This window comes from Lathyrus oleraceus, chromosome 2 (genome assembly GCF_024323335.1).
Source record: "Lathyrus oleraceus cultivar Zhongwan6 chromosome 2, CAAS_Psat_ZW6_1.0, whole genome shotgun sequence".
In the NCBI taxonomy this organism is placed as follows: Eukaryota; Viridiplantae; Streptophyta; class Magnoliopsida; order Fabales; family Fabaceae; genus Lathyrus; species Lathyrus oleraceus.
The window spans coordinates 467,908,834-467,924,177 of NC_066580.1; the positions used below are offsets into that span (position 1 = coordinate 467,908,834).

The 15,344-nt window shown below is 34.6% G+C and overlaps 2 protein-coding genes across 3 annotated transcripts in view; one reads left to right on the plus strand and one right to left on the minus strand.

The window, feature by feature from the left end:
• Nucleotides 1-914: 914 nt before the first annotated feature.
• LOC127120459 (BTB/POZ domain-containing protein SR1IP1) lies at nt 915-3,928 on the plus strand. 2 transcript variants are annotated; one of them, XM_051050892.1, is made up of 6 exons: nt 915-1,248; nt 1,341-1,468; nt 1,564-1,633; nt 1,813-2,430; nt 2,539-3,075; nt 3,223-3,928. In XM_051050892.1, exons 2-6 carry the CDS (start codon nt 1,368-1,370, stop codon nt 3,790-3,792), a joined length of 1,896 nt encoding a protein of 631 aa, XP_050906849.1. In that variant the 5' UTR covers nt 915-1,248; nt 1,341-1,367; the 3' UTR covers nt 3,793-3,928. The 2 variants fall into 2 exon arrangements, with proteins under 2 accessions (XP_050906849.1, XP_050906850.1); XM_051050893.1 differs by having other exon boundaries at nt 915-1,156.
• A 2,345-nt stretch (nt 3,929-6,273) lies between these two features.
• Nucleotides 6,274-15,344, minus strand: part of LOC127123766 (uncharacterized) — a gene marked incomplete at its 5' end in the record, with an annotated part of 66,873 nt that continues 57,802 nt past the window's right edge. The window contains one exon of the mRNA XM_051053962.1: nt 6,274-6,363. Coding sequence (XP_050909919.1) covers nt 6,274-6,363 — 90 coding nt within the window. The remainder of the gene's footprint in view (nt 6,364-15,344) is intronic.

Genomic DNA, 15,344 nt, shown 5'->3' on the forward strand with positions numbered 1-15,344 from the left:
CCTCTTTTGGAAGGGAAATGCCACCGAAAATGCCGAGTGATTAACACCGACTTTGTTTTATGTATCCCTGTACCATTTACGGTTAAATTCTCCCGAGATGTGCAAAGTTGTTTTGCAACGCATGCCATAATGGTGATATGATTCCATCCGTTGAATATTTTGCCAGAAAGTGTGGGTTTGGGAAAAAGAGTTGTCCTCCTCCTCTTCAGCCCTGAGGCATCACACGTGGTTGTTTTGTTCTCGAACCCTCATTGTTAGATATCAAGTGTCTGTCGGGAGATTCCTCGATGAACAATCAATGTTTCCCCTTAGATTGTAGTTTTCTAACTAGTGCATTGTCATAACTTGCCACCAAAATGAAAAAAATGGAAACTTTAAAGAACAATTCTCACATAAGATGCAAATGATCCAAAATGAAGCTTTCGGAGGGAGTGAAATAAGATTTGATGGTGAACTCTCTTGAAGGTCTTGTTGTTCGTCTGCTCAGGTCCGATTAAGAGGGTATTTGTAAATCCTCTAACGTCCAAGTCAATAACGATCGTAAGTAAGATGTTTTAGAGTTAGAATAATGTAATATGAGACATTTGTTAGTGTTTTAAAGTAGACTTCTAGGGTTTGAGTCCCTATAACATTCTCTTGATGACACTTGTCTTAGAGAATATAGATTGCAAGTCCCTCGAATCCAACAACTCAACTTGTTCAGTAAGAAAATCCTTTAATTCGTTTCTCTACTGAGACTTAGAAGATTGGGGGTCGATCCTAAGTAGCTATTAATTTACTATTTTTGAAGATAGAATTATATTTATTTTAAGAATTTTCTTTTTGATTATAGGATAAAAGATAGAGACTAGAGAAGGAGTAACTAATAAGAAACTCAAACTTTCCATATAAAAACAAACGACATTAGAAACCAATCAACATGCAGCAATCTCATCCTCTTCACTCAAACTCCCTAAGCACACACACCACACATAATAAAGTACATCTCCATGCTAATATTTCCCCCTCATCTTATTTCACAATGACCACAATACCACTCATATTCCTTCCTCTACCCTCCATATATCTTCTTTCCTTCTTGATAAGAAGACCTTGTTTGGGAAATTCACAACCATTTTTGGATTAACTTTACAATTGTAAACTTATTTGATTTGAGGTTCAAATTCTTAGTATTCTATCCTCATTATTCCCAACTACTGTACATTTTATGTCCAACTAGCATTTAAGACTTGTGTTCTTATTTGAAAAGTAATAAAAATATTAAAGGCATGTTCATATATAAAAGGTCCTTCAGCCCATACTATAACTGACTCATTAATCTTTTTCTGCTTTATTTATAGTGAGCTACAACTTTTTCTGTCCTTGCCATGGTGGATCCTGGTCAAGTGAAAAATACAACTTCTGCTAGTGATTTTTCTCTTAAGAAGCAAGAGCTTCTTTCTAGTGCCATGAAAAGAACAAGTGAATGGTATGTTTTTTTTAATGTTCTCACGTATGTTATTGTTTGTTACCTTTTGTTGGATTTTATAACAGAAACCATTGAATTTTATTGCTTAATTATAGGATTTTTTCTCAAGAGATTCCTAGTGATGTCAATGTCCAAATTGGAGAAGCTTCTTTTTCATTACATAAGGTAATGTTTTTTGTTACAAACATGTCATTCTTTTTGTCTAAAAATATAACTCGAATTTGGAAACAAGATTATATATATGGAAGCAAAAGCGGACAAAAAAATGTTCATGTTTTAGTTTCGCGTCTATTTGTGTTGAATTATTTTATTCTGACGATGTATATGAATTAAATTTAACGCAGTTTCCATTAGTCTCCAAGAGTGGATACATTAGGAAACTAGTCTCGGAATCTAAAGACGCTGATGTGTCCTTAGTTGAACTCTCTGATGTTCCTGGTGGAGCAGAAGCATTTGAGCTAGCAGCAAGATTCTGCTACGGGATAAACTTTGAAATAAACGTGGAAAACATCGCTACGCTTCGTTGTGTGGCGGAATATCTAGAGATGACAGATGATTATGCAGTTGGGAACTTGGTGGAAAGAACTGATGCATATTTGAATGATGTAGCATTACAAACCATTGCAGGTTCTGTTTCAATTTTACATATTTCGGAAAGTCTTCTTCCGATGTCAGAGAAAGCGAAATTGGTGAGCAAATGTATAGATGCAATTGCTTATATAGCTTGTAAGGAGAGTCAAATGTGTTCATCTGGAAGAAGTGATAGTGGCTCTGAGGGAGTGATGGGATCTTCTATATCGTCTCAACAGAAACCAGTTGTTGATTGGTGGGCTGAAGATTTAACTGTTCTTAGGATTGATATTTTTCAAAGAGTTCTTATTGCAATGGTGGCTAGAGGGTTTAAACAGTTTGCTATTGGGCCTATTCTTATGCTCTATGCGCAGAAATCGCTACGAGGTTTGGTGAGATCCCTCACTAAATGAATGGAAATTTTAAAAATAACTAGTTTTATAGAGTAGAGATTTCTGTGTATAATAATCTCAATGTTTCTTTGGTCTCTTTCTGAGCAGGATATATTTGGAAAGGGAGGGAAGAAGATTGAAGCAAGACAAGAGCATGAAAAAAGGGTTATTTTAGAGACAATAGTAAGCCTATTACCAAAAGAGAGGAATGCAATGTCAGTAAGCTTTCTATCTATGCTGCTACGCGCAGCAATATATCTCGATACAACAATTGCTTGCCGGCTTGATCTAGAAAAAAGAATGGCAACACAATTAGGACAGGCTGTTCTAGACGATCTTCTCATTCCTTCATATTCATTTACGGGCGACACATTGTTTGATGTCGATACAGTGCAAAGGATCATTAGTAATTACTTAGAATCTCAAATTGGAAACCACTTTGCCTTCAATGGCGACGATGAATACTTTTCCCCTCCACAAAGTGATATTGAAAAAGTCGGAAAGTTAATGGAGAATTTCCTTGCTGAAATAGCCACGGATAGAAATTTATCAGTTGCGAAATTTATCAGTTTAGCTGAATTGATTCCTGAACAATCAAAGCCTACAGAAGACGGAATGTATAGAGCCTTAGACATCTATTTAAAGGTAAGAATTTGCATTTATTTTTATATCTAGTGTCTTAGAAGAAACATATTTTGGTGATGACTCGTAATTGAGATATTGCAGATTCAAACTCGCGTAATCTAATGTTTCTGAATAGCTATCAACTACTTAAAATTGCGCAATTTTCAGGCTCATTCGAATCTAAGCGACATGGAGAGAAAGAAAGTGTGCAGCGTAATGGACTGTCAAAAGCTATCACGAGAAGCATGTGCACATGCAGCTCAAAACGACAGGTTACCTGTCCAAACGGTAGTACAAGTTCTCTACTACGAACAAGAACGACTTCGTGACGCAATGAACGGCAATGAAAACGGTGAATCTCCTATTCAGGCCAAACGAAATTCACATTCAAGTGATAGTCAAATTCATCCAATTTCAAATGAAATCGTAAGCTTACGAAAGGAAAACGAAGATCTGAAATTAGAGTTAGCGAAGTTGAAAAAGAAGCTTCAAGAGATTGAGAATTCTGCGACGGTTAAATCGGTTAAATCAACGGTTAATAGTCCTGTTATTGTAAGTGCTGCTTCGCCTGCTTATTCTGCTGATAAGCCTCCATTGCCGCGGAGATCTTCGTTTATGAGTTCGGTTTCTAAGAAACTTGGGAAGCTTTCTCCTTTTCCGCGTGTTGACGGTATTCTTACGCCTTTTGCTAAAGGTAGGACTAAACCGAACAAGAATCGACGTCATTCCATTTCATGAGGATCTGAGTTTTTTTTTTTTTTTTGATTCAGTTGTGTGATTCTATGTAAATTATTATGATCTTTAAGTGAGAACCATATTGTAAAGGGTGGTGTGGTGGTGAAAAATAATATAGAATTTTTGAGTTTTTATTGCAGTATGGTGATTAACATAAATACTTTTATGATGATAAAATATAATAAACTAAATTTGTGTTGGAAATATTGTTTTTAAGGAGAAAGATTATTACGTTTCATTAATACTCTTCGATATAAATATAGTGAAAAAAAAATAAGGAGAGAGGCAAGGAGGTCAACACGAATGTAAATATAGTAGGGAGAAGATAAGGAGGTTAATAAAAATGAAGGTTGGATAAAGGTTTCATCTAACCGTGGGGAAAGAAGATATAGTGACAAATGGGACACTAAATGCTCGAGAAGGAGAAGAGGGATCTAGTATTTCAACATTCTTTTTAACGTCTTTCGCATACAAGTTGACAGCGAAAGATTTGTATGATGTTCTCAAGGATCTGCGGGATATCGATAAAGTTATTATTCCGCCGAAAAGAGATAAGAGAGGGAACAAATACGATTTCGTTAGGTTTTTCAACGTAAGGGACGAAAGATTGATGGTTGCAAAGTTGGACAACACTTTCATTGAAGGTAGGAAACTTTTTTGATAATCTTCCTAGGTTTTAGAGGAAAGAGATTAGAGAGAAGTTCTTGGAGGTTAAAGGTAAGGGCAGAGAAGTGAAGGAAAATTTGGGTGTTCATGTGGCTCAATCCAGGGGTTATAGGGGTACATTAGAATTTTTTTCCAAGAATCAGAGTTTTCAGTTCAGAGGGAGAAGATCGTTCGCGGAGGTGATTAGAGGCAAATGGACTGATTTTCAGCAGGCTAATCCGAAAGAAGGTGTTCTAGTTATTCTGAATTTTTCGCCAAATGAAGATGAATTTTGTCTAGATTTCTTAAGGTTTTCATTGGAGTTGTAGCAATTCCTGGACTAACCTATAGAATACAAGATATATTCCATTTTGAAGGTTATTTTTTAGTGAAAGTTACACCCTTGGGTGCTAACCTTTGTCTGTTGGAGGAATTGGAAGATGGTGACATTAAGGCTTTGATCGAGGAAGCTTCTTCTTGGCTAGGGCAATAATTCAAAGAAGTTAGAGCATGGCAACCTAAGGATGTTGATCCTGAAAGAACTACATGGATTAAATGCTTCGGAATCCCATGCCAAGCTTGGTCACTAAGATTTTTTGAGTTTCTTACGTCTACTTTTGGAACTTTCATTTGCTATGATGACAATACATCCAACCATACCATAATGGATGTTGCTCATTTTATGGTCAGAACCCGTTGCGCACCAGTGATTGAAGATGTGCATAATATTCATATTAACTATAATGTTTTTAGAATTAAAATCATGGAAGAAGCACAAGGTATGATTGGTTTGTTAGCTAGGAGAGTTGTAGGCGTACAATCTGATTCAGAGGAGGATTTAGGTGGTTCGGAGGATCGTTCTGTTAGGTGGAAGGACGAAGAAGATAAAAGAGAGGATTTTGATGCCAATTCAATAAATGGAGGATTGAATATCGAAGTTATAACACACGATGTTGTGTCTCGAGGCACAAAAGGTTTTTTTGATAAGACGTTTGAAGAACTACGTGGGAATAAGATGCTGGTGGTGTTTAAGAATAATAGCGTTGAGCAGGATTTTTCACCAAATGTTTAAATTCATCTTTTGAAAAGTAATCTGACATGTACGGATTTTGGGGACCCGGTGTCTCAAGTTGCATGTCATAGGATTGAGGAGGTTCATAATCCTCTGATCATGTGTCGCCTTACTAAGGAGAATGTGGAGTTTACAAAGGATTTCTGTGGCCCTTTGACTTTGGCTTTGAGTGAGGTCAATAAGGTGGGAGAGAATCATACTAACAAGAGTGGTGCGCCTTTGGTTGTGGGTTATGAGAACTTAGGCCCAATTAGTTTTTATGATGCTTGCAAGAAAGTCTCTAGGCCTAAGCCCAAAACGGGAAAAAATGTCGTTTTGGACATTCTGAAGAAAGAGGATTTTTGTCCTTCTTACTTTTCGATTCTTCATCCTAGAAGTAGCAAAGTTCATCTCCAAATTCGGTGCCCTAGAAAAGAAATTAGAAATTGCAACCAAGTGTTTGAGTCGAAGGTGGAGGTCATCGATGAAAGGCTTCGGTCCAATAGTGCTCGATCATGTCCTTCTGGTTCTGAGAATCAATTATTAGGCGGGGAGGTGTTGTGTTACGAATCCACTACTGATTCTGATGTCAATCATTGCAATTCCAGGTTTGTGGATAATTTGGAATCCGAGGTGGGAAGGATAGTCTGGGATTTGATCACTAGACTGGGTATTTCGAGTGGCAAGAAGACTTTCGATGTTACGAAAGAAGTGACATTAATGGAGAAAAGAGATAAGGAAGTAAAGATTAAACAGGTGGAGACTTTACAATCTTTCAAATGAATATTTTATCCCTCAACATCAGAGGTGGAGGTAGAAGAATTAAGAGAAAGAGGATCAAGTTCAACACTCAAGCATGCAAGTTTGACATTTGTTTTCTTCAAGAAATGAAACTTCAATATGTAGATAGTTAAACTGTTGGTGAAATATGGGGAGCTAAGGATGTAGAGTGGACTAGCAGTATGGACGATGGCGCTTCTGGTGGTATGGTGATTCTTTGGAGGAAAGATTATTTGTCTATAAATTCCAGCTTTAAGGGGGAAGGTTTTTTTGGTGTTAATGCAGACTGGAAAGAGAGAACTTATAATTTTATCAATATATACGCTTCCTGTTAATGCAGAATGTAACTTTATCGACATTCGGGGAATTTCCCCTTTATTACTACAAAAGGTAAAATAGTATACTTGCTATTTTTTCGATCATAAGGGATAGAAGAGGGAAAGACATACCGCAAGTACTATGAATGCATTCGGGTTTTGAAATCCATACGTTGAATCTCTATTTTGAAATTTAAACATATTTTTAACTTTGATTTGACCGTAGTTTTGAAGTTGAGTTTGTTATGGTATGTTGAGGTGCATCCGAATTTTAAAATTCGTATATTTTTATACTTGTACTTAGACGTGTGTTTTGGTGCGTCCAAATTTCAAAATCTCAATTTTAAAGATATTTAAATTTTTGAGTGAGTAAATCTTAAAGTGTAATGAATAATCTCTTAAGAGAAAAACAGATTTGAGGTCAAGTGTGGCCAAACATGAGACATAAATTGTGAATTGTCTTATTAATTAGATTTTATTTTCAATTCAATAATGTTTTGAAGTTTTTTTTTAATCATTTCAATATACAATTTTGCATGTCAACAAACCTGAAAGATATATTGATTGATATTAACTATCAAATGCATTATTTTAAATGAATAACCTGAATAAAATCATGGTGTTATTGAATTATTTAAAAAACCTTATCCGAAATTTTTAGATTTACAATCTATATGGAAGAATCTATAGTGGGATCCATATATAAAAATTATTAAGCCCTTTGTGATAAAAATCTTTAGTAAAGGTAATAATAGCTCAAGTGATAGGCTTTCAATGTTGGGCTTGATGTCTAAAGCCTACTCATCAATGAAAAGAAAAGAGATCATGTAGTTGTTTCAATTAAGAAATATTATTGAAATATGTGGTAAGTTTTCTACATATTTTGGGACAAACCTTAAAGGATGTCTACATTTGGAATAGAATCTGATGACAGGTAGATTATACGACAAATGCTCCCACTTATTGTTGGCCTGTTGGTTCATGAGTGGTTGTGGGTCGAAAATAAAGTTTGATTGAGATGCTAAGACAAACGCCTCACTCATAGAACTAACTAATTATAAGGGAGTTTGATTGAGATGCTAAGACAAAAGCCTCACTCATACAACTAATTAATTATAATTAAATAAAACTTTTTCCAACTTATAGCCAAGGTCATCTCAAATAGTTTGGAGGTCTTATTCCAATTTTAAAAAACCACCAATAAAAAAAGATAATATAAGAATTCAAAAATAGTCTTTTTTAAAAATTAATTTATATAAATATTTATAAAAAGATTATACATAAATGAAAGACAAATATACAAAAAGCTGTGCGGATATCCTTTTTGAAATCAATCGACTTAAAAATAAAGTTTATAGTTCTTGGAGACACAATCTTGTTATCCATGAACCTCTATATTTTTTGTAAAAGATCTACAATATGTGGCAATAGGAAACTAAAAATGTCAAATGCAAATGGTATAAAGACTTGTTGATTGTCAGAATAAAGTTTTTCATGTTTGACCCCAGCGACTTTAAGTGTTGTTTGTCTCACATTAAAACCTTTAGCCCTCAGTGTAATACCCTAGATTTCTAATCACCTAATCATATGGAATAATTGAGATTAAGATCAATGGTTAGAGATTAATGGAACTAATGGAAGACATTAGTAAATTGGAATTAAAACCAAGGACATGAGCATCATTTGGCATGGATTCTATATAAGCTTAGTTAAGACCAACTCTCCTCATTCTCCACATGTTTTTCTCTTTCTAACGATAAGAATTTATAGAGAAAATTGGGAGAGAAGAGAGAGGAGGTCAAGTGAAGTGAACATGAGGAGAAGATTGATAAAAAAAAATCCAACTTTCTTCAAGGTCATGTGTGAGGTTGAAGAGTTTCTTGAAGAATGATCCTTGAAGAGGCTGCAATCATCATCAATTTCATCTCTTAAGCTTCCAAAATCTAGGTTTCATAAATTTGATGTAGGTTTTTAGTTAGTTTTAGCCCTTTTGTATGTAGGATTTTTGTGTGTTGATTGCAATTTCTCTATCTTGATGAATGATCTATTATGAAATTATATGAAATTACCGTGTTTTGGTCATTGCATGTTGTTGTAGAATGATTACATGTTGATGAATCTTACATGTGTTGATTCTATAGTGTTTTAGCATCTAAGTATGTTAATAGATGTTAGGGTTTTGATGAAATGTGGTTTGATTGCTGGAATTGGTGTTAAAACTAAAATTTTGAGAAAAAAGTGCAGGACCAATTGATTGCATTATGAATAATAATTGATTGACATGTTGGAAATTTATGGATTTTCAAACATAATAGACCCATCAATCGGTTGCTCCTTTGAGTCAATCATTGATCCTTTGAAAATTTTCAGACAAAACCTACCCATCAATTGATTGCTCATTTGGATCAATCGATCGATCCTTTAAAATTTTTGGATAACCTAGACCCTACAATCGATTGCACTAAAACAACAATTGATTGCACATCTTCTAACCACCATAAAACGAGTTTCGTAACTCCATTTGAGGCATGGTCATATGCGTTGGAAAGGTAGTTCAATTCTCTACCTTGTGGTTAAGTAAAATGGTATTTGCATGCATTATTTTTGGTAAAGAGTTTGGATCTTATGAACCCTAGTTGGTTTGATTAATTTTGTGATAATATGCTTGAATGTTTGTTCATGAACAACTGTGTTTAAGTAACTTGTGCAAGTAAAAATCCTAGTTGGTCATTCAATGAAAGTGCAAAACCCTAGTTGGTTTAATCAATAAATAAATCCTCATGATAGTATATGAGTGATTAAGGGAAGTCGCCATATTGTAACCTCTTGACATTCATATGCGTAAGTTATGTGTATCACTAAGTGAGTAGTGTGTGAAAGTCAATTATTCGGTTGACGTTGGAAGTAAGAGACAAGTCTCTAGGATAAATCATTTAGGATGGACCAACGTGAAATCCTAATAATGCGTATATTTCTGCTTTCCTAATGAGAATAACTTGGTAAAAATGAGGAAACCATAGTTGGTTAATGATGACATGTTGTCATTGGACGTCATTTAGCAACAAAAATCAGACAAATCGAACTAAAAATGAGAAAGTTAGAATCAAAAGTGTGGAAAAAGCATGGAAAAGTGAAAAAGGGTGAAGAAAAGGACTTAGTGTGAGAATTGGTGAAAAAATGAGCAAAAAAACGCTACAACTTCTAGAATTCACGGGCCCATGTCACCTCATGATGCGACCATGTTTCTGACATTATTGCTTAACGCGCCTGTTGGAACAAGATTTGTGCATATCCCTTGGGTTTTGATGATAACAAAGTACTTAAAGAACAAGTAGGTATACTAACATATGTTCAAGTGTGCATGATCACAAGCTTAGTATTCCACTCTGAACAGACCCTGTTAAAAACATATGTGGAGAAGCAAAGTATATTAGATTCTAAAAAATCAGAATCTGATGACTCTGAAGAATCAAATTTTGAATGAGGTGGTTATCCTCTGAAGGTTCAGACTCTGATCATAGAGTTTCAGCCTCTAATGACAGCTCAAACTATGAAGGATAAAGGTGTCTCTAATTTGAACATTGTACCAAAAATATACTAGTCTTGTCAAAACACCATATTTGTAGAGATAGTCAATTAGGGTTTTGTTTTACAAGGGTCAAAGAATGATGATGTGACCTCTTAAGTTTGTTCTACATTTTTGCAGATACCTAGTACATCGAAAGGTGTTGTGAATAATATCTTTGTTCAGTGAACAATGCTTCTAACCAGATACATTCTCTAATGTCTCTCTTGGCATGCTTCTTCACTAAATTAGCTCTTATGATCAACCCTCAAACGAATATTTTTTAGCTGTCTCTATAAAAGGAAGCTGAAGATTTGAAGGAAGGTTACACCATTACAATACAACAACTTGAGCATAACTTTGAGCTATTATTTTATATCTGTTATTGCATAAGATATTAAGATTTATTATCTTTGTGTATCTTAAAAATCTTAAGAGTTAAGAACCTTTGTGGTTGTTGTACAACTACTATAATTTTGATTATGTATCAAAGTATAGTTGTTACCTATTATACTAAATTGTTTGTTTAAAGTAGAGGAAGTCTCTTGCAAAGTTGCTTGAGCAATGAAATTCTTATACTTGTGTGTATATGTAAAGAAAGTCTCTTGCTTGTGTGCTTGAGCAGTGAAGTCTCTTTCAGGTGTGATTGAGCAAAGGAAGTCTCTTGCTTATGTGCTTGAGCAGTAAAGTCTCTTTCAAGTATGATTGAGCAAAGGAAGTCTCTTGCAGGTGTGCTTGAGCAGAAGTCGCTTTCAGGTGTGATTGAGCACGTTGAAGTCTCTAGCAAGTATGCTTGAGCAAATTGTAATCAATCTGATTACAGTAAAATATCTTGTTGAACTAGGGAACTGGATTACTCTCAGTTGAGGAGAAGAACCAGGATAAATCTTTGTGTGTTGATTTAATTGCTTCTGAACTTTATAATTCTGCTGCTTACTATTATGTACTCAGACTCTAAACTTGTTCATAATCTGGAACTGTTCATCAGAAGCGATAAGTGAAAAATTTAACACAATTCAACCCCCATTCTTCTGTGTTTTTCTCACCTTTAGTTTGCATTAGAGCATGGTTTGTACTATAACACTTAACTGTATAAAAGATCTTGAGAAAAATACAGCTTCCATCATGCTTGATAGTTCTGAAGTAACTAATCGTGTTAGTCCTCCTCGTGGGAATAATAACAATAATCAAAATACACTGGTCAAAACAATTATATTTCTAGACCACCAACATTTAGTGGAGATTCTACTGAATTTGAATGGTGGAATAGTAAGATGTACACTCACATCATTGGTCTGGATGATGAGTTTATGGGATATCCTAGAATATATAAGAATATATAATTAAGTGTTCTACACTTACTATGGATAGATGTAAGGTTAGATATATAAGAAAAGTAAAGGGGTTAATACATTTGTATGATGGAAGGGTGCCTCGAGTTTGAGAAATGAAAATGGTGAAAGAGTAGGGTGATGATTTGGTGATAATATTTCTACAAAAGTGGATAATGATGTTAATACTCTATTTTGGAAAGATAAATGGTTCGACGGTGGTCCCTTTAAAGATATGATTTAGCAGGTTGTTTGATTTATCTCAAGATAATAGTATTTTGGTGGCTGAGATGTTTGCCATAAGTTGGATTTTTTGTGGGGGAGGATGACAGTGGCATGGGAGATTGTTTGCATGGGAAGAAGAACATGTGGTAGAATGTTGTTCACTTATAGATAACTATGTTTGCAAGTCAATATGATTACTCCCCTCATCTCATAAAAAATGTCGTATTTGAATTATACACGGTTCTTAAGAAAATGATTAGATATCTTGATTTTAATGATAAATTTAGTATAATTTACTAGAATACCCTTATTAATTGTAGTTAATAAAGTTGTTGAGTAAAATAAACGTTAATTAATAGGGGTATAGTATGGGAAAAAAACAATAAATGTTATATTTATATTATAAAAGGACAATTATTTTGAAAAAAAAAATTGCAAATGAGACACTTTTTATGAGACGGAGGAAATAACAAATAGTATTGAAATTTGGATCCTAATGAAAGCTATTTAGCCAAAAGAATTTAGCACATTCTTATTCATTCGGTTTAGGTGGAACATGAAGAGGTTATATGAAATCAATTCATCCCAATAAAAGCCTCTCTTTCTGCGTGAAGAATTTTAAAAGACGATTTCCAACACTATTCAAAGTGATTCAATTTTTGAATGAATGATGGTCTCATCCATTTTTGTGTTTAGCTTATTTGCCCTTGTAATGTTTTTGTTTTATTTATTGCTTTCTAGAGATTTTGTTTTTGTGAATCTTTTGTTGTTACTTTTTTTAGGAATGACTCTCGCTTATTGTTTGTAATTTATTTTGTTTTTTTAAATATATAAAAGAAAAATTATTCATATTTAAATTTTTTAAGTATGCTAGGAAGCATAATTTTGAAGAGGAGGCGAGAACTTATTTTTACTTATTAACTTTTATTTATATTTTATTTAGATAAGCTATAAAACAATTCTAAACAAATTATGATTTATATTTTATATGCACATCTATTCTATTATTATTATTTTATTTTTATTTGTAAATATCAAATATAGAATTTTTTTTTTAAATATCCAGAATTTTCAAAAAAAATTCAAAATTAACCATTTTTTCAAAATAATTACACAAATGACCATTTTTGGCCAAAATTAACACCTAGGCGCCACCCTAGTTGGCGCCTACCCTTAATGGGTAGGGCAAGTCGCCACTAGGAGTGGCGCCTACACCCATTCCATTTTTTTTTTTATATGTTTTTTTTTTTAATTTATAAATTTATATTTTTTATTAATTATATTAATTTATATTAACACATATATATAAATAAAATTATTTACAAGATATATATATATTAATTTATATATATATTAATTTATATATATATATATATATTAATTTAATTTATAAGTAATTAATATTATTTGTAAGTTTTTGGAAAAAAAATTAATTTATATACGTGTAAATAAATATTTATACACATGTAAATTAATATATATATATATATATATATATATATATATATATATATATATATATATATATATATATATATATATATATATATATATATATATATATATATATATATATATATAAAGATATGATAGACAATATCTTTAAAGATAAAGATAAAGATATAAAGATAATAAACAGAAAATATTTTTATTTAAATAATAGACAAGACAAATATTACAAAGATATGATTAATCACATATGATGTGGTCCCTGGTACGATCCGCACGGGGGAGGTCTAATTACTCGCCTAGACGGTTCACGTGGTGGTGGTGCTTCCCTATTACCACCCCTTGCCCTAACGCGTCCCCTTGCCGTTTGCCGTTGTGGTTGGGTCGAAGTCCCTTCAGTGCTGTAGGAAAGACGGGTCCCCTCTGCCCCCTCAAAGCTTTGTCTCGGTGGGACAAACTGACTACTGCTGGGTGCGCCCTCGAATTGTGGTCTTTGGTAGTTTAGGGTTGAATCGGGTTGGCCAAAGTACAATGTTTGTTGTGGTGTATAGTAGTCCTGTTGGTAGTCCTCTTGTATACCCGTGTCGGGGCTAGGTGGAGGACTGGAAGAGCTCGGGACATTGTCATGATGGAAGTGTTGGGATTGGTGGAAGTGGGGGGATTGATATTGTGGTAGGTGTTGGGACTGTTGATGGTGGTGGGAATGTTGAGTTTGTTGTTGGTAGTCTTCATGGTATTGGGGTTGAGTTTGTGGTATGTATTGTTGATTTGGTTGGGGGATGGACATGTGTTGTGGTGGTTGTTGTTGGTAATATGGTGGTGGTGGTTGTTGTTGGTAATAAGGTGGTGGTGGTTGTTGTTGGTAAAATGGTGGTGGTGGTTGTTGTTGGTAATAAGGTGGTGGTTGTTGTTGTTGGGAATACTGTGGTGGTTGTTGTTGTTGGAAATATGGCTGTTGCATCCGGGGATCGTCCAAATAGAACGGGTCAGACACAATCATTTTTGGATTTGTATTTGCTCTATACCAATCCACATATTCCCTTGTCGGCTTCATTTCGTTGGGCGCCACCGGAAATTGTAGAACATAGTGGGCACGGTCTTTCCACATTTTACGAAACTCCTTAGCAAATTCCTTCCAATTTTGGGCATACCACTGGTGGCTGACTTTTTTTAGATGCCAAGGTTCCATAGACATTGGGGGGGCTGGGATTTCTTGATGCATTCCGAATTGAAGCTTGACACGGTCACTTTGGTGCATCTCCACAGTGGTGAACCGCATTATGGCCGTTTTTGCTGTCCAAACAGCTGCATCTTCGGGGTTGGGTTGATGTTCCAATCCCAAATATGGCCTCCAAATAAACTGCAAAGAAAAAAGTAAATATGTTATTTATCGAGAATGCATGATATTAATAAATCAGTTAGAAGCTGAGTGATTTAGTGGTAATACATCTTGTGCTCGGAGACGATCCAAGAGTTGACGATAAAATATAATTTTATTTTTGGGGGTAAGACTGTAATCCAGTCCGGTTGTAATGAACCTAAACAAAAAAAGATAAATAATATTATTTACAAATATTTATACAATAAATATACAAAATGAAATAGCATCATAAATTTACCTAGTTGCGTAGGGGAAGGAGTAGACATTAGGATTTTCTGGGGCTAGCCTCGGCAATCTCCACCACCCCCATGTTTGGAGCAAAAAAGCACATCCAGAAAATGTACAGTGCTCATTTTGTGCGTTTTTACACAAAGAGCTATATAGGAATGCTAATACTGCAGAACCCCAACTATATGTGCTTATTCTATCAATGTCCCCGAGCAAACTCAGGTACATAAAGTTTATGCTATTTCCCGTCCCTTCGGGAAATAGCAAGTTCCCAAACAATAGCATAATGTAAACCCGGGTTTTTATGACTTTTTCTTGTTCGGAGGATTCCTCAGTCAAAGTTATGGAGTCGTGGTACAATTGTAGGCTAGATAATTTAATACCCTGACCCCTTGCTTTGGCAGACCCCTCACCCTCGACCAGATCTACCCCCAACATTTGAACACATATTTGGTTAGGCTGTTGAACATTTCCGGTGACAGGCTTACCATCTATTCTAAGACCCAAAAGCATGTACACGTCCTCTAATGTGACGGTACATTCACCAGTTAGTAGGTGAAAAGTGTGTGTCTCAGGTCTCCAA